A 25,838-nucleotide genomic window follows, 5' to 3' on the forward strand; every position below is an offset into this window, starting at 1 on the left:
CTTTCTTGCTTTGTTTTGTACATCTACCTAAATTTATAATAACATGTGATTACTTGTTTAATGTAATAAGAGAAGTGTAAATACTCGATTAGTCTACGTTTATGAAATGATTAACTAAAACCAAACAAATAGAGACATGACCACAAACAAATCCAATCCAGATGTAAGGTACGCGAACTCATACACAACTAAAATTGCAGCCGCACACAACTGACATGTAGGCTACTCAAGTGCATTTCAAAAATTACACAACCACCTCGTATATTAGTCCTAATTAATCGCTTTAAACAACATTACTAAAATACTTACGAGAATATTAGCACAAAAATATCAGCAAAATCACATATCACATAAATGACAAATAATTTATACACATAAATTCACAAAGATACACAAATGCACAAATAATCTGTCAAATACACAGACACACACGAATCGAAAGATGAAAAAAAAATCAATTTTAACTGAAAATATACTTACAAATTTAGGGTTTGATTCGTATAAAACAAGGCTCGATTCGTGTAAAACTTGGCTCGATTCGGGTTGTATAACACTTTTCAGGCTGCACGTTAATTTTTTTTACTCGATTAAGAAATTGTTTGAGGGTTACCGAAATTAGGGCTTGTATCGGGCTAAGATGAAAGAGAGGTGACAGGCGAGTGATGGAGATACACGAGAGAGACAAGAGTGAGGTCGCGTAGAGTGTAAGCTGTGAGAGGAGAGAGTGAGATGTGAGAGGAGAGAGAGATAAGAAAAGGGGGACTAAAACTTTTTATAAGTAAAGTTTTCCCTGTGCTTTTTTTTATTTTTAAAAAAGCAGTAATAGATAATGATCATGTCCTAAACCGATATGAATAATAATTTTTAACATCCGTTTAAAACCAACCGATATCAAAAAATATTTTTTATATCGGTTTTTTATAATCGCCGTAAAAGGAGTGATGTCTATTCCAGTTTTTTCTGTAATGTAATGATAAAAAAGTACTCCCTCAGTCCCTTCCAATTGAGGAAGTGTCCGACACGCATTTTAAGGTGCATAAAAAGTATAGTTATGTAACTTATTTTTACAATTTTCTTTTTTTGAATAAAAATTGAATTTTTTAATTTTTATTCAGAAAAATAAAATTGTAAAAAAAAATTACAGAACTATACTTTATATGTACCTTAAAATGTGTGTCGGACACTCTCTAAACAATGTAATAGGTTGTTAAAAAAACTTTACCATGGCAATGTTTATTTAGTTGTCCTTCCCGCAGGGTCTCGTACTTTTCTTTCCATTTGGAAACCAGAGTCTTCATAAGCTTATTTTATTTGCATTGAACATTAACTACTTTTTATCAAAAAAAAAAGAAGAAGAAATTGCAAGTGCTACAAAAAAAATTCCTTGAATATTGCTAAATGATAGTAGTATGTAATTGCAGATAAAATCAAAATTTTGTAGAACAGAACCTTATTTTTATGGTTTAATGAGTTAAATTTACTTCTAAAAAGGTCAAAGTTACTGTATCCTGCCTGTAAAAGAAACTGATCAGTATTACTTATTATAGAGTCACGTGACATCTATGAAATTGGTTCTCTGACAAATTTGAATATGCTTCTACGGTTAAATTCATATATGCTTTAATGATTATGATACTCTTTTTGCTACAGTTTATTTTTAAATTTTCTATGCAAAACGGTGTACATTTTAAGGATGTAGCTGGGATATTTCGCAATCCAAGATTAACGATGATAGTTTTACTAAGGAAATTGTTATGGGGAATATGTAATTGGATTATTATGTGTTTTATAAATTTTGATTATTTTTTTAATGTTTGAGCCTTCTATTAATAGTATTGTTTACTTATCATAAAAAAAGTAATAAGCTAAATTATCAAAAAAAATTGCCAGTTCATGTTGATTCATTGACATTAGTTGTTTTAGTTACTAAATTATCGCATTTTCAGATCTTGTATATTCAACTACCCGGTGAGTGAAGCTAGCTAACTTGAGGTTTGACTGGAGAGTAGCCTTTTAACTTGCCAGTTTGTTAGATTTACTCATTTTTACCACCCACCACAACACCAGCCCTGCTGATCACAACATTAATACAACATATAAATATGTTCCTCTAAATGCACATCATTTGAAACATTCTTAGATTTTGTGTGCATGTGCTAAATCTTTATCTTTGTCATAGAAGAAAATATCAGTTATAGTAGCTTTCACTTCATACAACACAAATGGGTAGTACAAATATGGAACCCCATGTAGCCGTTCTTGTTTTTCCGTTTGCTACCCACGCTGGTCTCCTCTTTGGCCTCGTACAACGGTTGGCCAGGGCTGCTCCAAATGTGAAGTTCACATTTTTAAACACAGCCAAGTCTAACCACACATTGTTTTCAGATTTATCAACTGTTGCTAGTAATATAACTCCATTTGATGTTTATGATGGCGTGGAGGCCGGATATGTGTTCTCTGGGAAACCTCAAGAGGATATTAGCTTGTTCTTGGCTGTGGCTGCGGATGAGTTCCGGCGAGGTGTGGAGAAGGCAGCTGCGGATTCTGGTAGCAAGATCACTTGTTTGGTTGCGGACGCGTTTTTGTGGTTTTCATGTGATTTGGCACAAGAGATTGGTGTGCCATGGGTGCCACTTTGGACCTCCGGGGCTTGCTCTCTTTCAACTCACATTTATACTGATCTTATTCGCCAAACTGTTGGACTAGAAGGTAATTTTTGCTTTTTATACTGCTATTGCTTATTCCCATTGTGCATGCATAAATTTATCATTAAATAATCTTGGCCCGCGTAGAAGATTACGGAGATCATGGAAACTGAATTTGCCTAGAATTTTTCATTTTTTACCATATCTGCAGATTTTAAATAACCTTAGTTGATACTCATTTGAGCTTCACTTGTATTTGAAAGAAGTGTTAATCTTTTAAAAGAAGTATTATCTTTCAAGTGACTAGGGAACAGTCTTATGTATAATTCCTTTTTCATCTTAACTTAATAGGTAGAAGTCAATTTAACCATTTTGTTGATTTAAAATAGAGTAATTGGCAGTTTGTAACCCACTTTTATTTTCATTTTTGCGATTTGGGTCTACATTATTTTCTCTGTCAACATGCACCCCATAAAAATTAATTTCGCTTCTATTTGCACCCCAATGATGACTTTCCATCCAAGATAACCGTTAACTTTAACGGAAGCGGGGGCATTTCAGTAAATTACTAATTAAAATAGACGAAAATAAGAGTAATTGACACTTTGTAACCCATTTCTTTCGAAGTTTTTTCAATTCGGGTCTATATTATGTTTCCTTGCAAGTTGCACCTTTAACTTTGAATTTCGCTTTGTTTTACATCCCTGGACCGTTTTAATTTTTATATTAGGGGTAAAATCGGAATTTTTTGGTCTACAAGAACAAATCACCGGATCCTTTGATTTCTCAATCCAAACCTACAAATAAATACATTAATCCATTACAAATAACAAGTAAAAACTACCTGTAATATCAAATTTTATGAAAAATGCCCGGAAATCAAACCACCAATTCGAAATATGTATAGGGTGATTATGTTAAGCAAACCAGATCAGTGATTATGTTTTAGCGGATATGAATGGAGCGAATATTTAATAGGCCGGTCCATATTCGCTAAATAAAAAATTAAACTCGATTCTAGGATTCTTATTTCGAATTGGGGGTTTGATTTTCGGGCATTTTTCATGAAATTTGATATTACAAATATCTTTTGCTTGTTATTTGTAAATGGGGCTGAGCATTCGGTCGGTTTGGTCCAAAACCACACCGAACCGAATAGACCGAAAAACTGAATTATCATTTTTTTCTTGGATCGAACCAGACTGAAATTTTATTATGGACCGGACCGGACCAACCAAACCTAAATAATTCGATTCGGCCCGGTTTTGGATCAAACGGACCGAGTTTTTTTAAAAAAAGAAAATTTTATTAAAAATTTCAAACCAAAAAATATGAAATCTAAAATATAATTAAAGTAAGATGATAAGTAGAGTTCTAAGAGTGTACGAGTATAATTACAAATTAAAAACTATGATTATAATTTTTAGATATATGTAAATATATAATATAAAATTATAGTATTTATGATTTGGTCTATTCGGTCTATTCGGTCTGGACCGAAATATTTTTTAAAAGAATCGGTCCAAACCGAATTTTATTTCGGTCTATTTGGTCCGGACAGAATAGAACGAATTTCTGAAAAATCAGGACCGAACTGAATTAGTACGGTTCGGTTCGGTTTTTCGGTTCGATTTGCTCAGCCCTATTTACAATCGATTCATGTATTTATTTGTTGGTTTGGACTGAGAAATCTAAGGATCCGGCGATTTGTTCTTGGAAACCAGAAAGTTTTGATTTTAACCCTGATTAAAAGTTAAAAACGGTCCGGGGTGCAAAACAAAGCGAAATTCAAAGTTAAAGGTGCAACTTGCAAGGAAACATAATATAGACCCGAATTGAAAAAACGCCCAAAGAAATGGGTTACAAAGTGCCAAATACTCTTATTTTCTTCTGGTTTAATTAGTAATTTACTGAAATGCCCCCGATTCCGTTAAAGTTAACGGTCAACATGGATGGAAAGTCGTCAATGGGGTGCAAATAGAAGCGAAATTAATTTTATGGGGTGTAAGTTGACGGAGAAAATAATGTAGACCCAAATCGCAAAAATGAAAATAAAAATGGGTTACAAACTGCCAATTACTCTTTAAAATATGTATTCATTTTTAGTTTCATTGATTTTTTTGTTGTTTTGTTCTTCGGAAAAGGTAGAAGCTAAATATTATATTAGTCAAGAAATGTGATCTATCTGCACTTTTGATGTAGGTGTAGAAGGACGTATGAATGAAAAGCTAAACTTCATTCCTGGATTTTTTGAACTAAGATTAGGTGACTTGCCTGGTGGAGTGGTGTTTGGGAACTTAGAGTCTCCTTTCTCTGTAATGCTACATAAAATGGGGCAAACATTACCCGGGGCATGTGTTCTGGCAATGAACTCATTCGAAGAACTAGACCCTGACCTCATGAAAGATCTTAGTTCAAAGTTCAACAAGATTCTTAATGTAGGACCTTTTAACCTTACATCACCACCAGCATTACAATATTCAGATGAATATGGCTGCATACCGTGGCTAGACAAGCAAAACCCCAGTTCTGTGGCCTACATAGGCTTTGGAACTGTAGCGATGCTTCCTCCAAATGAGATAGCTGAATTAGCTGGAGCCCTGGAGTCAAGTGGAACTCCATTTATATGGTCAATGAAAGATCACTTGAAGCAACATTTGCCACCAGGATTTTTGGAAAGGACTAGAGAAACTGGAAAAATCGTGGCATGGGCACCACAAGTACAAGTTCTGTCTCATAGTGCTGCAGGAATTGTTATAACGCATGGGGGATGGAACTCGGTGTTGGAGAGCATCGCAGCTGGCGTGCCACTGATCTGCAGACCGTTCTTTGGAGATCATTCAATAAACACATGGATGGTTGAAAATGTATGGAAAATTGGTGTGCAAATTAGTGGTGGTGTTTTTACCAAAGAAGGAACTGTACACGCCCTAGAACAAGTTTTGTCGCAACAGAAAGGGGAAGAAGTCAGAGAACAAATCACATTGCTGAAGGATCTCGCATTCAAGGCTGTTGGACCTAATGGTAGCTCATCTCAAAATTTTGAGGAGCTACTGAAAGAGATCACTAAGTATGTACCAAATTAGATTGCATACAATATAATCATCCCCGTATTAATTGTGTTGTACAAGTTATCTTGATCTCATGTAATAATAATAATTAATAACTAAAAATCTTATTATCTTCCTATGCCCAACGTTTGTGGCAGTTTCTGATTTTGCAACTTTTCTTTCCAAATGTAAAATTCTACTTTGTATCTGCTTTCTCAATGGATGTAATTGTCATTTGTCAAGTCTTGTGCTTCATTCACCTACGGGTGAATTATACCGGCTTTCGGACAGAGTGAAAAGTAAATATAATTGCATTCAACTCAACTCATTGTATTATCAATCTCACAATTGAAGGTCACTTGTCCAAAACCTGGCTGTATCATTTTCGTTTAACTTTAAAGCACTTCGTAATGTTAGAGCCAAACCCAGCTTCGTAGATTACTTCGTCTCAAGTATCAGTGCAATAGCATTTTCCAACAATAAAGTACAAAAGAAAAAAGAGGACCAACACTTGGGGTACTAAAATGATGCCAATATTCATTTCCCAGGAAACATGAATCTACCGGAAAGGAGGTCGAACTTCACTACAAATCAGATAGTTATATTTTAATGCAATTATTTAGCCATGATAAATTTGGTTACAGGTTGATGTGCGAATCACAATTGTTATCCTAGTAAGCCAAAACAATTGTATAGAACAAAAACTACAGAAAACAACAAATCACTCTTGGGTCCAGAAGTGCCCATATACAAACCAGATTCGACAGAAATGAGCAAATAACATTACTGTAAAGATGACTGTACATTGAAAATATTTGATATCTGCCACAGATCTGAGTTCTAAAGTCGCATCAAAGACTATGGTTTTGTGGACTTAGAGCTGGATATATCCTGGACTGATAAAAGCATCCCTGCCACCAGGAAACGTACATGCAGCAAAGACCATCCAGTTACCTGACATGTTCTCCTGAAGATCAGTCATCATCTAATTGTACAATCTTTGCCCGCCTTTCAGCCGCTTTCTTTCTAATAAAGAACCCCCATCTCATTGCTGCCTTGATTTTCAGCCAACCCACAACAGCTTTTCCAGGGCGATTCTGATCCTCGTCAAAACTAAAATTTGGTAATGGTGATGGCGCGAATGATGGAAAAGAAAAGCCATCATCAGGGCCATTTACAGAGGAATGACCTTGCATGCTAAAGAGTCTAAGCAAGTGCTGCATATCTTCATTTTCCAGCATCTCGTGACTTCTAACACGAATTTCCTCCTCCGATAGGAATTCATCAACGCCCTTGTTCTGGTTTTGGGACCAATCATCAAAAGGGTTAAGATTGGACTGCTGAGCAGAGGTGTGGAGCGTCTGGAATGATGATGAAGATTGTGGCGGGCCAAGTGCAAGACCCACCCTGTTATCATAGTTATTACTTTGCATCTGGTGCGAGTGATTAATTTGCTGGTCTTGTGAAACAAACGAAGTGCTACCATATTGAGGGCGAGAACCTGAGTTTTCGTACTGTGCCTGACTTGCGTATCGAGTTGCCAGGTTGTCATTAAAACCGGTATCTGCAAGAAAATAAATAAAATTAACATCCTCATTTATCACATATTAGTCTGTGTGGACATTTATCTGAGTCACATAACCAATCAATTTGCAGGAATCAACAAGTAGCCAATAGGGTTAATACTTAATACACTCGAATCTGGTATCCAGACCTAGAATTCAATGATTCAGAACAGGTCACACAAATAAACTTCAAGATCTTGGTTTGAATCGTTTCTCACACGACTATCTTTCTTATTATCTTAGTAAGGGGAATAGCAGACTCTTTTAAGTTCGTGGTGGATATCTCCCAGGTGATCTTCATCATTATATATATGTTACACCAATTTCTCTCAAGCGACTATAATATCTGAACACCAAAATCACATTTAAGATCCAACAATTGTTTACTTAGTGTTCTGAAGTCTATGTTACAAATTAGTATGCCACATATACATGGGGAACAGGTTACATTTGACTGACTTGTACCAAAGCATTCAATGAATGGCAACTGAAAATTAAGATAAGCATGCTCACCAGGCATCAATAGGCTTGGATCCAATGTAGATGGTTGAGAAGGAACTGGAACAGCAAACCGCTGTGGAGTCATCTGACCCATAGCATTAGGATACTCTATTGGACGCATTGGGAGTTCGTTTTGAGATGCATTATTAAGTTGCTTGAAGCTCAGGAGTGATTTTCCATCATACTCTACAACTTGGTTCCAGTTTTCATAGGCTTTCTTCACTAAAGTATCCACATATACCTGTCAACAGATCCATATTTAATATATTTATTAGATACTAATATATAAATTAAGAAAAAGTACTTCGGAGCCTAGTTAAAAATATACCAGAAAACAAGTGTCTACATGTATTTATATGCACTAGTGACTGTCTGACTGATCAGTATAGGAAATCAGCAAGACAACTTGTATCAATATTAATTTAGTAACTTGATGGCAATGTACTTGCCGCAGAACAAAAAAAAGTATGCCACAATACATAAAAATAGAATTTGAAAAGGTGAAAGTACCAGGTCAGGAAAATTTAGATAGGACACTACAGTTAATGCCGTTGTCACTAAAATATTAAAATGGAGTTTATTTAGACTGTACAAAGAGGATGATTAACCTTCTCGCTATCAGTTAGAGAATCAATTTGCTGGTATTGTTCGCCAGTTATAAGCCCAGTCAGCTCATAAATATTGTTGAAAGCAACACCAACATTTCTTGTCTCATCGGGATAATATACATAAAGTTTCCCACTCACAACACAAGTTTTTGCATGCTCTAAAAGAGCTTCCCACATTTTATTCGACATACCACTTCCAAGAATCTGCAAGGCAAGGTAGGATATCAGAAAACAATTACAACGCATGTGCAGCTTTCTTATTAAGAACATGTAAACATACAGTTCTTAGTTTTTGTGGATCTCTGACAACATGTCTAAGAAAATCTTCAACTGTAAATATTCCTGATTTACTAAGCCTCTTGTGGAATGATCCATCCTTTCCGATCTTCTCCAATCTCCATACTTCATCATTTAAGGCAGGAGGATAGTGTTTCTTGTACACTACAAAAGTAATAAAAAGAAATATATAAAAAAATTATCACGTAAACGAATAACATGAAAACCATGATGGACAGATCAAACAAACACAGAGCAGCCTACATTCCCCTCTGTGATCTTTAACAGTAAAAGCTTCTGTCTTTGCCTCACGTATGCGAATGCCCTCACAATATCCAGAGGAAACCTTCAGGCCAAGTCGGAACTTTCTGCTCCTTATCCAACTTGAATTATCAGTAAATGTAAGCTCTCCTAGAGTCCCTACCCCTTCCTTGAGTGTCACCTGTAAATCTCCGGTTAACAGGGGTCTCTTTCCTTCACGTTCTTTTACTACATGGCTTTCAAATTCCTCCTGAGTCCAATCTTCATCATCTTCATTGTTAAAATCACCTTCCAGTACAACAATATCTAGCTTTGCAGTTGATTCAGGTCCAAATGTAACAACATGGTCGGTGTTTGCATCAACTAAGACCATATGAATAGTAGCACCCTGCTCCCCTTCAACTTTACCTCCAGTAAATAAGGGTAAAGAAAGCCTTGACCTGAAGTGGAGTTGCAAATTTCTGCCATCAGGCCCTTCAAGACGCTTTGGTGAAGACCTAAACCCAAGTACAAAGTAAGTGAATATGTATATAAAGCATCTAAAAAGTCATGAGAAAATTACAATACACAGAGCAGAAATGTCAATTAGGCCTTTCAGAAAATCAAAAAACATAACCTGCCCAATTGAAAAGTTTGAAAAGTCCTGCGGAGTTAACTAAATTCATTTACAAATCTCCGGCTACAAACATTAATCTTGGAAAAGACGAATGCTATCCTTGTCACTAATGTCAGAACTACTCCAATGAGAGCCACTCAAATTACTCAATAGTTTTCAGGATTTAAAAATAATGAATCCACAGGTTTCCATATCTGAATCGGCTCTTGAAAAATGGCATGTTTTAATTTGGTGAATTTGGATGCATCGAAATTAAAGCTTTTGAAATAAAGGATCTCAAATTATTTACAGGTGGTAATAAAGTTCTTCAAGCTTGAAAAAGGAAGGCAGAACACACAAATAAAGCATGGAACTGTAAATTCAATTGCTAATCACTAATTGTGAAAGGAAGTAAAGACTCTGCACCTTAAAAAATAGAGATCGTGAAACTTAAAGACCGGGTAAAAAACTGGGAGGTAGAAATCACATTGGAATCTAGAATATTTTTGGTAACCAACTAAAATTAATAAAAGAAAGGAAATTCAACAGCTTATCTGTAAATAGTCTTAAACATCAACAATGACGTTCGAATGTTGACTTAAAAAACAAACCATATTTACAATCAATGTGAATCACAGCATTGAGCAAATGTAGAATGAAACTAGAAATTTATTATTTACATGACTTATTATATATATAGGTAATCCTGTCTACTAGTCCTAAATTTAAGGGCTCAATCAGGTATATAAACGTGTTAACAAAACTAAACGCGCTTACACGTCCTCAGATATCTAAAAATATATGCACAACTATATGTCTACAAAATGAGAGGGTTTATGTCACTCTCATACACAAATTTCCAGTCATTTACAACGGCATATATAACTAGATGGAGAGAGTAATCCAAACCTTCCATTTCCATTTAGTCTAGCAGGTCCCAACTTTGCAAGAGCACGTTCCACCTCCTCACTAACCTATATAGCACAGTAGCACTGGTAAGATTCAAAACATCAATATTTATGAAAGCAATTTAAGTTCTCAAGGTTATGCATAAATACTTGTGAAATTCAGTGGAACAACATAGGATGAACATATAAAGAGTTAATTTTGGTAATATTAGAACTTCTGACCAAATGAAGGCAGGGGTAAAGGCTAAAATTTTAATAATTTAGATTCTTGTCATAAAAGAAAATTGAAAAATAATTAAGTCTGGCAAGCTTATTTATACTCCTACAACTTGCTAAGCAATTATAATCAACATTGGTTCTAAATCCATGTATGAACTTCAACTGGAATTCCAATAGAGATTCTAAATTAATCATCATATATTTATTGAAATCAACTAAAACTTCATTGTTGAACTTGAGGACTTCCAAAATCTGTCATACTGATCCTACCAATCTCAAATGGGTTTCTTCTTTCTGGAAAGTCCTGCATTATTTATACTCTTCTAAGATCTCAAATTATCATTATTTATCTCAGCAACACTATAAGATACACATGAAACTTAACCTCCAACATTTTACACTTTACCGTGAAAAGTAAGGGGGTGGAAAACTAACTCCAACACAAAAATCATGACGAATCAGAGCACGAGAACTACAAGAATTAAGAGAAGTGCAGAATGAAAAACACTTGGCTACTAAGTCGACTCTCAACTCTGGAAAATAATTTAGAACTGCGACCATTTAAAGATACTTGCGTGATTAGCTAATGACTTTTTTTTCAAAAAATTCAATCTAGCAAGCATGTTATCTACTGACTATTAACCAAAATAAAAATAAATAAACTATTTAGTATTTACACAACAAAGCATCAGTGGTTGTTGCATTAGTGGAAAATGCGATCGGTAAGGACACAAAAAACAGTAAAAACTGCTCTCCTTCCTTTTCAGATAAAACACTTTAACTTCTATGTGAGCTCTGAAGTCACTTTCTGCGTTTGAATATACCAAGGAAACAAACAATACTCAGTCAAACTACAGTGCCTAAAATAGTACAGATACCATCAGGGAATGCTTATAAGAGAATAAACTTCCTATAATAAAAGGACAAAAACATTTCTCCTTCCTTTCATTTTAAATAGAAGTAGCTGGTTTGAAAGTAGTATAGCAAGAATTAATACCACTCTACGGAGGATGGGTTCCAGAGACGAACAAAGCTTCTGTAGACTATCCACCTTCAAAGCTTCCACAATCACACTGCAAGAGTATATGTTTAAAAATAATGCAAATATTCCATTTACTTTTCTTGAGCTAAAACAGTAAAACCGTACAATAATATGACCTTGGCCCAAAATATATACCAATATTTGTTTCAAAAAATAAATCATAAAGCTCCTACAACACTGTTGAGACCAAAAAGACAAACTTTCCACAAACACCAGAGTAAATAAAAACTAAAAAACAAAGAAAAATTCTATATTTCCAACTTTCTAAGATACAAGAACTTATAAACCAAAATCTTAACCAGATCTTTACACCAAAAAATATAAATCAACTACATCTCATCTAAGTTTTATTCAAGAACTTCTAATTAAGCAAAAAAAAACCCGTAAAACAACTAGAATTTATAAAAAAAAGTCATAATTCACAATCAATCTTAAAATTAGGGGGAAACAAGATACAATAGCAATTAACAAAAAACAAAAAGCAAGTTAAAATCAAAAGAATAAATAAACACCTAGCTAAAGCGGGACGCTTGCGCTCGGGTTGCTGCTTGTCCTTATCGTCATCGTTATCATCATTCTCTAAACTGCGTTTACCTCTCATAGAGTTGGTCCTTTCCATATACCTAGTATTCATCTACACACAATTACACACACTCAAGCCAGTCCTGTATAAAAGATACAAATAAACAAGATCTGTACTGTAGCAATTGAACTGAGTGAATCTAGTCAATTACACATATAACAAATCACAAACACATAGATCAACTGTGTGTGTGTGTGTGTGTTTGTTATTAAAGAGCAGATAAGTTCGTGTGTGTAAGTTAATAATTGAATTCAACAATAAAATTAAAAGAGAAAAGTTACATACGGATAAATGAGGGAGAGGGAGAGGGAGAGAGAGAGAGAGAGAGAGGATGAGTTTACGAGTGTTTGGCAGAGGAGAAGAAAGTCTTGAATGACGACTGAGGAGAGGGTTATAATAGGCTTTAGGCGGAGTTGCAGTAGTTGTGTAGTGCTAATCCCTCTTTAATTTTCTTTTATTTATTTTGTTTATAATTTTTCATTATAATGTATAAATAAATAAAATATTATTAATTAATTATATGTGAAATTATTAGTATTTGTTACGTAAGAAAGGGGACGTAAGATTAAACTGAAAAAATGTAGGACTCTTTGGTGATGCAAATGGATACGGGTTTTGGATGACAAATGTATGTATGGGCTTCTTGCTCTCTATTTTCTAAAAGTCAAAGACCAGGGAGGACTTTTCTTCATGGAATTAAAAGTATTTCTATTCTTTCCATCAATTACAGTACAATACAAAGCTCAAACATGGGATCGGAAATAAGTCAAATGACTCGCTAACGACCGGAAGTTTGACTCGAATCCGTTTCAAATTGTAATTGAACGAACAATGAACGTGATTTCAAAATATAATTTATACGCAAGACGAAATTGAGTGCATCTTTAATTTAGTTGGAAATTAGCAAATTCAATATTAGTGAAAGTGATCGGTAAAATAGTTTATGAATTCATGATCTTTCTAATTATCAGAAATGAAGCATTCATGATCTTCCTAATTAAGTAACTAAGCAAAACTATCAGCTGGAGAACTACCAAGGGTATAATAAAAGACAAGTCATGCATTTTCTTTACTGCCAAATAAAAACTCAAATAGTACAAATAGTGCAATTAGAGATGCACAAAAAGTCTGGGCTCGAAAATCTGGCCCGACCCGATCCGGTTAAAGTTCGGTCAAGTCCGGCCCGGTCAAAGCCCGATCCCGGCCCGGGCTTCGGACCTTGACGGGTCCTATATTTTTAGGCAAAGCCCCGCCTTCAGCCCGACCCGATTAAAAGCCTGAAAAAAACCCAGTTAAAATCTGATTATTCTAATATATTTTCTTATATATTTATAAATTCACATTTACTATAAATATAAATAATACTTTAAACACATATATATTTACATATTTATAATTAATAATATTATTTATATACTTCATTGCATAAATAATGAAAGAAGATATAGTAAATACATTATATATATTTGGATAATAATGATAAAACATATTATTCTATACACATATTTATTTTTTGCCGAACTTAAATATTTTCAACGAAGTAATGTTTTCATAAAATATTCAATATAAACTAATACATTTTTATGATGATCTAGTTACTAACATATGTAGTCTTCAGAATCTCTAATAAAACTCGATCCAATTTAAATTAGAAAAACACCGGCCCGATCCGATCCGGCCCGAAAAAAGCCCGGTTAGGCCCGCCTCAAAGGCCCAAACCGGGCTCTGATATTTTTAGAAAGCCCGGCCCGGCCCGGTCAAAATCAAAACCTAAAAAGACCGGCCCGATCAAAGCCCGGACTTTTTAAGGCCCGGTCAAAACCCGGCCCGGTGGACCTTTTGTGCATAAGTGCAATACAATTTACTGAAGTGATGCAACTCCTACGCTCTGTTCCTCGCCAAACTCCTCAAGCCTTTTGTAAAGTATCTCCAATAGTCTTTGACATTTTGTTGGGGATGTGCAAGGCCCACACATAAGATATATTACATTTCCAAGAGGTCTCATGTATATACCATCTTCGTAAAGCTTCTTTAGTAGCGTGCTTGCATATTCAGATGCATACCTGTGTTGAAAGTGTTTTAGAAATTTTTTGTATCAGCCTTCTCGGACAAACCAAAAATAGACGATAAAAGCAAAAGTTGCAAGAGTCCAAATTTGTGACTATGTCATCGCTGCCTAATTTTGTAAGCAGAATTATATGAAATTTATGAGGCCTTCCGGAGGTGTCAAGGAAGAAACAGGGGAACTTGAGAAACACAAAAAAGAGGAGTTTTACCCAGCATTGCAGCCTTCAGCTCTCAGTTCTAAGGCGCACAGAGTTCCCAGCGCAACCACTCTTTGGACTACTGGATGTAATGAGATTTGATGCACTAGTTCCATATTCCATAACTGCAGTAACCAAAAAAAATAAGAAACAGTGCGACAAAGGACATTTCTTAGCAGAAAATAATAAAAAGTCAATCTATTACAGGCAAACATCGCCACAAGAAAAAAGTTCTTAATATTCACAAGTTACATGGAAATGATTTTATTATTCCAAAATAAATACAAGTTAAAAATGAAATCTAATCAATGACAACGCCAGTTGCCCTGTTCATTAATGTCCTTATCATGTCAATTCTTTGTTTCAACGAGACTTATATAAGGAAAAGGTGGAACTGAATTTTAGTTAAAAATGGGATATTTGAGCCCCAAAAATCTTGTTAATGACCATTGGCACTTTACATATGAGAACTTGACCGGACAAACAAAACCTACGCAAAATTGCATAAACCGTGGGTTTTGACAAAGTAATGATCAACCTTCTTGAGTTCTAAAATAGAAAATGAATGAGCTGCTAAACAATTGCAAAATATAAAAATGCAAAAGTAGACCCTCTTAAAAAGAAAATATAAATAATTTATAAATACAAATGACATTACTCTTGTATATTGGCACAACTGTTACAAAAATTTATTGAACATGATGCTTCACCAGAACCAAGATGTTGCTGGCTTGCACCATAGGGATTATAGTGTAACATCAAAGTTTTTATTTAATCCCAGAAACAATCTATTGGCGTGCCCACTGATCCACTTCCCCGTGTCTAAAAAATATCATCATTAAAATAAAAAATGATTGAAGTACCAATCGAACTCTAAATATACTAAAGCTTGGTGTTCATAGTTTTATTGTAAAAGCATTAGACGGACAATTTGAGAAGTCAAAGATAAATGTGTCCTACATTAACCATTAAGTGGCTAACATAAATTACTTTTCATTGCACTAAGTATTCGTGGTCGAAAACTAGTTTATACATATATAACACGGGGAAACATATCTGCAACAAGGAGACATATATTACACGTGCTAAACACATACCTCTCTCAGAGAACTTCCTTCTGGGTTCAAATTATGGTTTGTCCGACAGTCCTTAAACCAGTTAATCGATTTAGCGGCAGCAGCACAACCCAGAGCATGTGCAGAGTATGAATGCCCATGCAGAAGAGCCTTAAGCTGCAACCATCACATAAGCAAATGCAAGCATCATAATTATGCGATGTAGAAAGAACAACCAAGCACTAATATTTTCTTAATTATGCAATGTAGAAAGAACAACCAAGCACTAAAATTTATTAAATCAATTGTTGTTATTAGCTATAATTTTCAGGGAAACATGCAAAACTGACCAAGGGGGAAAGGGGAAAGACTATGTATTTCGACATTCAAATCCCAACTTCAGAAAATAATCCACGGTAATGTTAGTGAAAGACAGACAATTTCAGGATCTACATATCTTCTACAAGGTTGTAATACCCTTAGTAGTAGTTGTATTTTAGTCATCGAATCAGTTTTTAGCTTTCTTATCAGTCTCTCACTTGTTTGAGCAAACAATTCTACCTGCAAAAGAAATTTAAAATTACCTTCGAATCACCAACGAATGCATCAAAAATATCCTCAGTTGCCAATGTAGCTGCCAAGGGTATGATCCCACCTGTCATCAACTTTGCAAAGCAGGCTATATCTGGTTTGCATAAAAGTAGCTCTGCAGCAGACTGCAAAGAAAGATGATTTCCTATCAGATTGCTAAAATTCACAAAAGCATCATGTCAAAACAAAAACTTAAAAAATAAATACTCCCTCGGTCCCTTCCAATTGTTTACATTTCTGAGGAAGTGTCCGGCACGCATTTTAAGGTGCATAAAAATTATAGTTACGTAACTTATTTTTACAATTTTCTTTTTCTGAATAAAAGTTGAATGTTTTAATTTTTATTCAGAAAAACAAAATTGTAAAAAAAAATTACAGAACTATACTTTATATGCACCTTAAAATGCGTGTCGGACACTCTCTAAAAAATGTAAACAATTGAAAGGGACGGAGGGAGTAAGATATAAGACCAATTGAATATGAAAACGTTTCTCATCAAGGTCATACAGTGAGCGTCTAGATTTGTTCTCCCTGTGTAGAACTATATATATATATCTTTACATGCCCCCCTCATAGCTGCGTAATTCTTGAGCTCAACACAGATACAATTTCTTACAGGGGGGCATCTGATGGGTGCATGTCCACTGCAATTTACGAGGATGAATGTTCCTAGCTCTGATAAGCATTAAACTCATAGCTGACTGAAAACAACTACGGTGACTCTTTTAAAACTAAATCGAGTTTTCAGGTGTTCTGTTTCTGAAGCAAGACTACACTTATCCCGACAAAGAACACATCTTAACCATTAACATATACCATCAAAGTAGATAACCAACCTCTGCTCCAAGACGCCAGAAACCAGTAAAAACCTCATCAAATATAACTGGAATCTTACGATACTGGCATTCTTTAACAAGAATACGCTGAAAGAGGGGATCGATCATTTGCATTCCCCCAGCTCCCTGTATTACTGCCAAACAAATGCAACCATGTAAGTAACATAAGGTCAACGAATGAAAAGTTCTCAAGAAGTACTAATTACAAAATAAAATGAACACAGCATTGTATATCTAAGCGTTCACCAAAACTCTGAATGCAAGAATCTGTATATAAATAAGGATATTCAAATCACAGCATTTATCAATTGGTAACACCTTTCATACAAGTACATGGCATATGAGGTCATACCCAAATTTTATATTTACAACCCTCTCCCTGTGTAGATTAGATCCTTTTTGTATATGCAAAATTAATTTGTAAACAAGCTTTATTATTAACAAAGAGCCTAACAGAGTAAATCAAATGCTAGATGGATCCGGATTGATCGGTATGTGGAATCTCAATAGTCGTACCAAAACCCAAGAATAAGTAGTTATATATGCCCTGATTTTTTGGTTGTATACTCCATTTACAAGTCTTTATAACTTTATCTTGTAAACATATGTAGGAATTATTTATCAGAATTCGAGTTAATTCATGAAATTGTTAAAGGTGAACAACTAGTTCAGGTTACGAATGGGATACTTATAATTGTTAAGTTTTACCTCTGTTGCAAGAGAATTTTTCTCAGATGTGCAAAACCCTTCATATACAGTTCACTGTCAAAACTTCTAACGTGTGGTGTGAGCCACTGACAAAGAGGAGGCAGTCAAAAATTTAAAATATAGCATTACAAAAAAAATTAATCAAATGCAATATTTTGCATTCTTTCCTTTCTTATACGGGTCTTAGGTATATGGTATGTACCCAATAATGAACTGAACAACACAGGTACTGGGAAGAAATTTATTGAAGAGTATATCACTTGACAAAGTTTACGTAACATAATATTTAAACTTGAAAATTATTTATTGAAACCAAAGCTGTTGTAGAGTATTGAGTAGTATACAAAATCAGACTTGCCTGGTTCTAGAATTAGTGCTCCAATATGATATGACAGGTTTTCTCCCGAATGAACCAGTAATTCTTCTGAAATATGTGATGCATAAAAGCGAGCAAGACTAGAATCATCCCTGTTCTTGCTAAAAATTTCATCACGAGAGCCAAAAACTGTGGAGAAGGTGTGATTGCAAGTTATAGTATGATGAATGGACCATAAAATTTGAAGAGACACCAGTTACTTACACTTACACATATCTGCCTCTTCACCTACATAAGATTGCAACCTATCAGGAAGGGACAGCCTCCAAGTTCCGTCACAAATATGAACCAATGGGGGGTCTAGAAAATACCCTCTTCCTGAGTACCTGCGAAATTAATTAAATTATATCAAACACTCATCAAAGAAATTATTTTGCTTGCAACATATATCTTGTACAAAAAATTAGACCTAAGTACACAAGTAACTAGTAACTAAAACCTTTTTCCGACAACATTGGGGTGGGCTAAAATGAACCACACACAAAGATCACACAAATTTGGTCATGCGAATAATCAATTATAGGCTTCTCTTCGCCTAGGTCCATAATTAGTTCCCTGTCTTCAAAATTTTGCGAACAACTTTCGACTAAGTATCCATTGGTCCACCACAATTTTTGCAAAGAAATCACTACAAAAAATGCTCGTGCATCCTTTCTTCTATGAGAGCTACCTCCACCTAAGTCTTAATGTCTTTGTTTTGCATTCTATCTCATCTTGTGTGGACACACATCCAACTAAACATGACTGAACTCAATTTGATGATATGACTTCTCTTAGGAGCCTAACATTCTGTCTCACAATAAAGTAAAGAGTATTTGCTCCTGGTGGTGATTCTGTAAATGTGATTATACCTTCTGCGATATCAATTTTCTAGTTGCAATGGGTTGGCTTTTATAGTTTTATTGTAGAAAACGGAAGACTAAAGCTGTTTGGTATTGCATTTTGCTATTACTTTTGAAAGTTATGTTTTTAGATATAATAACGTAAAAAATGTTTTTTGTAGGTTTAAAAATTAATAGGTGTTGCCAAATTTTGTACCAAAAACAGTTTTTGGAAAACAAGGGTCACGTTTTGTTTGGAATGATGCAAAGTAGTTATATTGGCAGAATAGTTGAGAGGAAGCTTTAAGAGTTATATCTATAGAGTTTTAGAACTAAAAAACAATTTTACATATTCCGGAAACAATATTTTCATGTTTTCTGTTTTGCTACTTTTGTTAACTCTGTTCTTTGAAAACAGTTTTCAGAAAAGAGAGCAAAACCTCATTTGTTGTTAATTTTCTATTTTTTAAAATAGAAAAACAGTTTTTTTATTTATGCAGACAAACATGCTTTAAAATGCCATTGTATGTTTAGGAAATTACATTCATAAGAAAACTCCTGGAGCAATTCAAGCAGACCAACATCGTCAAGTAGCACTAAAGTTTGTGGGTGAATAAAACCTATACTGAAGAAATTGATTGATGGAACAGAAACAAGAGTAAAAAAATAATCAGATACCTAATCACTTTACACTGCAAAAACAGGATTTAATCACATACAAGATTTAATGGGCAGAAATTATTTATTTCAAATCCCAAAATATGCAGTAAAAGATCCACGTTCAAAAATGAAAGCCCATACCATGGTTGTTGGAGGAAACCAGTGTACGGTGACGGTGATTGAGCCTCCATGGCACCCAGAGTGTCCCCGTGATAAGATCCTTTGAGTGCTAAAACCTGATTTAAGCATTTTGCAAATATTCAAAAGCATTAGTGCTATCAATGTAAAATGTACAGTAATCTATTTCCCTACAACTCGAAATTTATTCTTATCAACTTCAATAATGCATGATATTTACAAGACATATAAAAAGAACACAGCAGAATGGTAAACTCCTTAAATGAATGTAACTCAATTTTTTTTGAAATAGACGAACATCAAGTGAATAAGATAATTATGGAGAATATTAAATGAGAATATGGTCTTGATTTTCTTAAAGTAATAAATGACTAGTTGCCACCAGCAATAGCCCTTGCGAAGGTCAAGGTGCATAACATACCACCCTAAACTAGTATTTTCCTCAAGTTAGGCACTTCTGTAAATTTAATTAAATGAAAAGATTTATTTTCTAATCAGAAAGCACCTTTTTCGCCTTAAATTTGTTCCAGACATGTCACTTGTACAGAAGATACAAAAAAATATGAAAAATAAAGACAAGTTTTCGGTTTTCTGGTTTTCTCATTGTCATTAATAATCATGCAGCATGTGCGTTGAAGTAGGAGATAGAACCAAGCAGTTGTATTAGGTATTTTTTGGTTAGGTAAAAATTGGAGGGAGAAGTAGACTTACCTTGAGCTCAACATGTGTTCCTGTCATGTCAGACACCGAAGAAGCCACATGTTCTTCATGATCGAATAGGAATTTCCGAAATGCCATTTTGAGAGCTATTTCAATTGCTGTAGATCCATTGTCTGAAAAGTAGGCACGAGAAGCCCATCCTGTAAACAAAGCATCAGCGGACTACTTTAGAAACTTAGTTGACCATTCTAGCAATGCTGAAAAAATAATGAATCAACCTTCTTCAAGATGGACACCAGGAAGTTTCTTAAGTGATTGGTACTTCTCAGAATACGGATTTTTTTACAATTTGCAAAAGACAGCCAAAAGAAAAGATATTGGTACTTCTCTTTTGTTTTTGTTTAAATTGTCAGAGAGAAATATTTCTCCATTTTAGACATTCCTTTTTGAGGACAAAAGTCAACAAAGGAATACACAGAAAAGGGAGTAATGTAGTATGAGGCACTAATACAGGGATTATATATATGAACAGTTACAACAACAATAACATAAACTAATACAAAACTAGCAAAGTCTTGCAACCAAAAAATACTGACATCAAATTTTTATACCGAATGGAGCTACCGTCACCATGTACTTAAATTGACACTAGGTATTATGATTGAGTTGCCACGACACCTTGAGTCTACTATAGACTGATCGGATGGTGACTATTTGACTATGACCCAAGCACATCAATAAGAGAAACATGAGGTTCACTACAAAGTATGCGACAGAATTGAACAATATATACAACACCAACACGTAAAACCCATGACTTGTTAGGATGACCTTTCTCCCTCACAACTCTGATACGTGTAGTTTCAAGTCTTTCCCTTCCTATTATATGAAATTTTATTATTGATGACATTTTTAACCATCTAACTCAAACAGCGATTTGCTAGTCAATAAATTAGAGAGGACTTGCTGCCACAAGTCAACAACTAAGTGTCTGGTCTAGTAACAATTAGAAAGCATATTATGCTGAAGTTTTAGTCAGTAGCATTCTTCGGAGACTAGAGTACTAGAGAACCAATGACTAAATATAACTGGAAATGCTATAGAACTTCTAGATACATTAATACATCTATATCCAACTTGTGATTTAACTAATGTACAAAGGTTACGAGGTGACTAATTAAAATATTTGTAAGAGGATGAACAGCTAACTACAATTGGACATCTGTGTCATTTCGTTACTTCGAGAATAGCTAGCATCACGAGGAAAAAAACACTAATTCACAAGCTTAGTCAAATTGCATTATAAAAGCTTAATGGTTGATAAGGTAATGCCCCCGCCATCTTTCTCGCATAATTAAAGTATAAAAAGGAATAAGATAACGAACCTTTTCCGACACCTTCAAGTAAGAGTTCTGCACATTTTAGAACAGGCTCGTATACATTCTTAGGAAACATTACATGCCCAAATCTTGCAGCAGTATAACCCATATCTCTTGCCAACTCAATCTGAAACCACCTAAACACATCAATAATAAAGCAGAACATACATAAATACCCGTGGAATATATAAAGACAGGGTATTCATTCTTAATTTGACAAGCAAACAAGTGAGAATGATAGAAGATCTTCATTGCCTAACAGGTATACATAATAGGCAGTAATTTTGATAGTATAATGGTGATGAGATATCTAAAACAAAGATGAAGCTTCAGTGTTATGACATTGTTGACCTTTAAAAAAACATTGGGCCGCCCAAGCTCCTTGGAGCCTAATGGGCTATACCTAATTTTTATTTTGATCTAAAGAGTAAACACCGAGAATTAAACCGAAAGAACTTGCATGCTGATGAGCTGATCAAGGTCCTCCAGATAATAGTATGACTATTTTTATTTCGTGAATATTTACAATATAAGATGATTTTTATTTTCTTTCTAAAAATCACTATATAATATAATTGTTCTTATGACAAGATAGCCGCATTCTTTAGAACTGGAATGGACACAATTCACGAAGAATAGAATCGCAGAGAACTGTACATACGCATGTGCATAGGTACACATATATCGCAAGACAAATACAAATCGATACTCAAATTGAGGTATTAGGACAGCAAGAATCTTGTAAACTGCAGGAAGTGACAATATGTGAACAGATGTCAAAGAATGACCTGTAAAGTAGCATCGGGTCCTTGCGTCCACCAACTTGCACAAGCATCAAACTGTTGTATCATGACATCTTGATGTTTAGCCTATATTCATATCAATGTTAATGTTGCTATGAGATGTTACAAAAGCTATTGTAAATTATAAAAGGAGGAAGCAGAGGACAGTCAAAGTATTTGAACAGATAAGTTCGGTTCGTTAGTAAAGACATAGTAGTGCACAATTAGTTAGCCTGTACAATATGCATACCTTGTGAACTGAAAAGTTCTCACCACAACGAGAATCTATTACTGTTACATTATCTTCAGGTACAAGTTTGTGTTGAGTGAACGGCCACCAAAAAACTTCTAGTGCTTTTTTTGGCATATCATGTAATCTCTGAATTCTTTCCAAAAATGATGACAACATTACTTCCTTTAGAGAACCAAAAACACTGTAGGATTCGTCAAACCATGCCATTAGGTTGTCTGACATATCTGCTGGAATGGGTGGAACGACAAGAACAGGGACCCTTGAAAATTCATGAAGAATGAAGTTCATCGAATATTAAAATATTATAAAAAAATAAACCGATGTACAATTAATATAACAAACCAGCAGGAATCAGGGAAGAAAATACATATAGAAATGTATTGCCGCATTAAGTAGATTTTGTCACAAACTTTCCCAATTATATATATAAATGTTCAGAAAGATAATTACATACCAATTCTAATATGCTTTGAAACTATCAACCATATCATATTAAATTGACAAAAAATCATACCTGTTCCGCAGATAAGATAACAGTGGGACATCGTTTACAAGACCTTGATCTTCAAGAACTACAGCAACAACATCATAACCTCGAAGCTTCAAACTCTCATATGCTGAAATGGTTGATGAAATACCACCTAATCGGCCATCCCCGACAAGGACTGCAGGTAAGCGGAATGGCCTGCATAAACATGTCATTTGATTACCACGTAAAAATGATAACGATATAAAAAGTATGTTCCTATTTTACATAAAAAATATATCTAATCTGTACTTCTATTTTCTACCCTGTAAGTCAGCTTTAGTTCCCTTTTTTTTTTGCATAATTGCCTTAGCTGTCGTACACAGGAATCATGCAAAGAGAAGTACAACTTCAGTTCTTTGATACTTAGCTCATAAATTCTGCCACTTCAGTGGTCCACTAGCATATGGAGATAACTCCAGCAATTTTAAACCAAACATGTGCAAATTTACAGAAAGTAAGAAGAAAACTATGCCAACAAAAAAATTGATATGAAACATGAAAATTTTAGATATTTAATCATCTAAAATTTAAAAGGCATCATTAAAAATCCAGAAGCTAGGTTAGTCAATGAACCTTAAAGTAGAGACAGTTTTATCAAAAAAAATCATTCTCCCTTAGCATGATACGCTATTCATATACTTAATTATTACTGCATAATTATTCTGATTTAGCAAAAAACATTATGATTTTCTGTACACAGTATATTATGGTTTATTTACAAATTAAAATTAAAACCCACTAATTATCTAAACTATCTCCACTACTCAGCAAAATACTAAACCGCAGAGGAAAATTAGATATCACCACCTGTATAAGTCACATTGAAGCGAACCAGAAGGCCCGGGGCTTGCAACACCACCGGCAGTTTCTATCAAACTAAAAACACCAACCTCATCCTCTCCCGCCACACTACTCCCCTCCTCCGAACCAATATACAAACATTTCTTCAACATCTCCAACAAATCCGCATCCTCGACCACAGCATTCTCCCTCTCAGCTGCCAAATGAGGCGAAACCGGGTCCCTCCAGGCATACATTGTCTTACAAATTAATTCTGACGCTCGACTCTCCTCTCCGCCCTCACCTTCCAGTTTCCTCTCCTCATGACTCCCTAACTCCCAAAATCCACTCTCACATTTCGCAAAATTCTCGCTCTCATCTCTCCACCGACTCCCTAACACAACCTCCGCAGCCGGCGCCGACACTCTAATTATCGAATCAGACGCGAAAACAGTCCGATTACATTTCCGATGTCGAAAAATTTGGGAAAACTTTCGAAACACGAATCGAGAATCGGAATCGGAGGGGAAACCGGTTTGGACCGGCTTAAGGTAGAGGAATTTGAAAGGAGAAGCGGAATTAGAGAGAAATGAAGCGGCGATGCCGGCGGAGACTAGGGTTTTGCCAACGGCAGTGTTGGAGCCCCATATGGTGTAAATTGGGTGGGAAAGAGGGTATTCTAGTGGTATCGAAGCTGTGGATATGAATCTAGAGGCCTTATATATAGATTTGAAGTAAATGCGACGTCGAGTGGTGGTGGAAATGGCGGAAATGAGTGGTGGCATTTTGGCGGAGAAACCCTAGGAAATTTGAAAGAGCAGTAGCGATGTACAACTGAACGTGGAGGGAAATCTTTTTTTTTTACACGTCTCCGGTTGATAAATTGTATCGAGATTCGAGATATTTCGGGGAGACATGTTAATTCGGATAACCGGTTCTGTTTCGGATCGAATTAATTTCGTCAGATCCGCTTTCGGATCATGATATATTTGATGACCATTTGGATCGGTTCGGATCGGATGTGATTCGGTTCAGGTCTAATTCGGATTAAAATTGGATAACTATCAGATTGTATGATTCGCATCTCGGATCGGATCTCGGTTTTATGAATTTCGGTTCGATTCTTCGGATCCAGACCCATTTTGCCAGGTTCAGGGTGTTCTTTCGTTCAAGTTTGTTATTATAAATACTAGCTTAAATCTCGTGTGATGCACGGGTTCACGATAATATTTAAATTTTTTATTTATTCCGTTATATTATAAAAATTATATAATTATATAATAATTATAAATTTATAATAAAAATAATAGGATAATGGTCGTAGTTTATTAGGATAAGTATACTATATTTAGTAGTTTAACAATTTAGTAGTTTAGTTGATATATAACACTATATATTTATTTTTTTAATAATAAGATAAGCTCTATTTTAGTAGGATAAGTAGACTATGTGTGTACTAGCTTAATAATTTAGTAGTTTAACAGATATATAACACTATTTATTTATTTTCTTCATAACCAAAATTAGGGAATAACAGTTGAACCAAATTATACCCCATTCCGGTTATTATAGTATAGTATAAATATTTTTGAATATTTAGAAAATAAATATATAATGATCGAAAAGAGAAAATCAATAACTAAGTAATGTTGTTTGTCCGAAATAAAACTGCAAATCACATACAAGTGAAAAAATTAATTAGTTTTAATTATCATAACAACTAAATTTACTAACTTTCTATTATAAATAAAAT

The 25,838-nt window shown here is 34.7% G+C and overlaps 3 protein-coding genes across 7 annotated transcripts; 1 reads left to right on the forward strand and 2 right to left on the reverse strand.

Moving 5' to 3' along the window:
• Positions 1-2,118: 2,118 nt before the first annotated feature.
• On the forward strand, positions 2,119-5,832 carry LOC141721167 (anthocyanidin 3-O-galactosyltransferase F3GT1-like). Its single transcript, XM_074523935.1, has 2 exons — positions 2,119-2,709; positions 4,848-5,832. The coding sequence occupies exons 1-2, from the start codon at positions 2,223-2,225 to the stop codon at positions 5,729-5,731; spliced, it is 1,371 nt and encodes a 456-aa protein (XP_074380036.1). The 5' UTR covers positions 2,119-2,222; the 3' UTR covers positions 5,732-5,832.
• A 410-nt stretch (positions 5,833-6,242) lies between these two features.
• On the reverse strand, positions 6,243-12,743 carry LOC141721165 (calmodulin-binding protein 60 C-like). 4 transcript variants are annotated; one of them, XM_074523931.1, is made up of 9 exons: positions 12,595-12,743; positions 12,183-12,304; positions 11,626-11,701; positions 10,411-10,475; positions 8,910-9,403; positions 8,650-8,810; positions 8,370-8,573; positions 7,774-8,002; positions 6,243-7,259 (listed from the first exon to the last, which is right to left on the reverse strand). In XM_074523931.1, the coding sequence occupies exons 2-9, from the start codon at positions 12,302-12,304 to the stop codon at positions 6,670-6,672; spliced, it is 1,941 nt and encodes a 646-aa protein (XP_074380032.1). In that variant the 5' UTR covers positions 12,595-12,743; the 3' UTR covers positions 6,243-6,669. The 4 variants fall into 4 exon arrangements, with proteins under 4 accessions (XP_074380032.1, XP_074380031.1, XP_074380033.1 ...); XM_074523930.1 differs by having other exon boundaries at positions 12,539-12,694; XM_074523932.1 differs by having other exon boundaries at positions 12,183-12,293; positions 12,539-12,668.
• Positions 12,744-13,696: 953 nt separating this feature from the next.
• Positions 13,697-24,950, reverse strand: LOC141721168 (bifunctional dethiobiotin synthetase/7,8-diamino-pelargonic acid aminotransferase, mitochondrial). 2 transcript variants are annotated; one of them, XM_074523937.1, is made up of 14 exons: positions 24,113-24,950; positions 23,291-23,461; positions 22,774-23,035; positions 22,530-22,610; positions 21,748-21,868; positions 20,414-20,562; positions 19,706-19,800; positions 18,294-18,409; positions 18,066-18,212; positions 17,000-17,133; positions 16,157-16,288; positions 15,615-15,749; positions 14,530-14,642; positions 13,697-14,316 (listed from the first exon to the last, which is right to left on the reverse strand). In XM_074523937.1, exons 1-14 carry the CDS (start codon positions 24,868-24,870, stop codon positions 14,115-14,117), a joined length of 2,616 nt encoding a protein of 871 aa, XP_074380038.1. In that variant the 5' UTR covers positions 24,871-24,950; the 3' UTR covers positions 13,697-14,114. The 2 variants fall into 2 exon arrangements, with proteins under 2 accessions (XP_074380038.1, XP_074380037.1); XM_074523936.1 differs by having other exon boundaries at positions 18,288-18,409.
• Between the last annotated feature and the right edge of the window lie 888 nt (positions 24,951-25,838).

Source organism: Apium graveolens, chromosome 4, assembly GCF_009905375.1.
Source record: "Apium graveolens cultivar Ventura chromosome 4, ASM990537v1, whole genome shotgun sequence".
NCBI lineage: Eukaryota > Viridiplantae > Streptophyta > Magnoliopsida > Apiales > Apiaceae > Apium > Apium graveolens.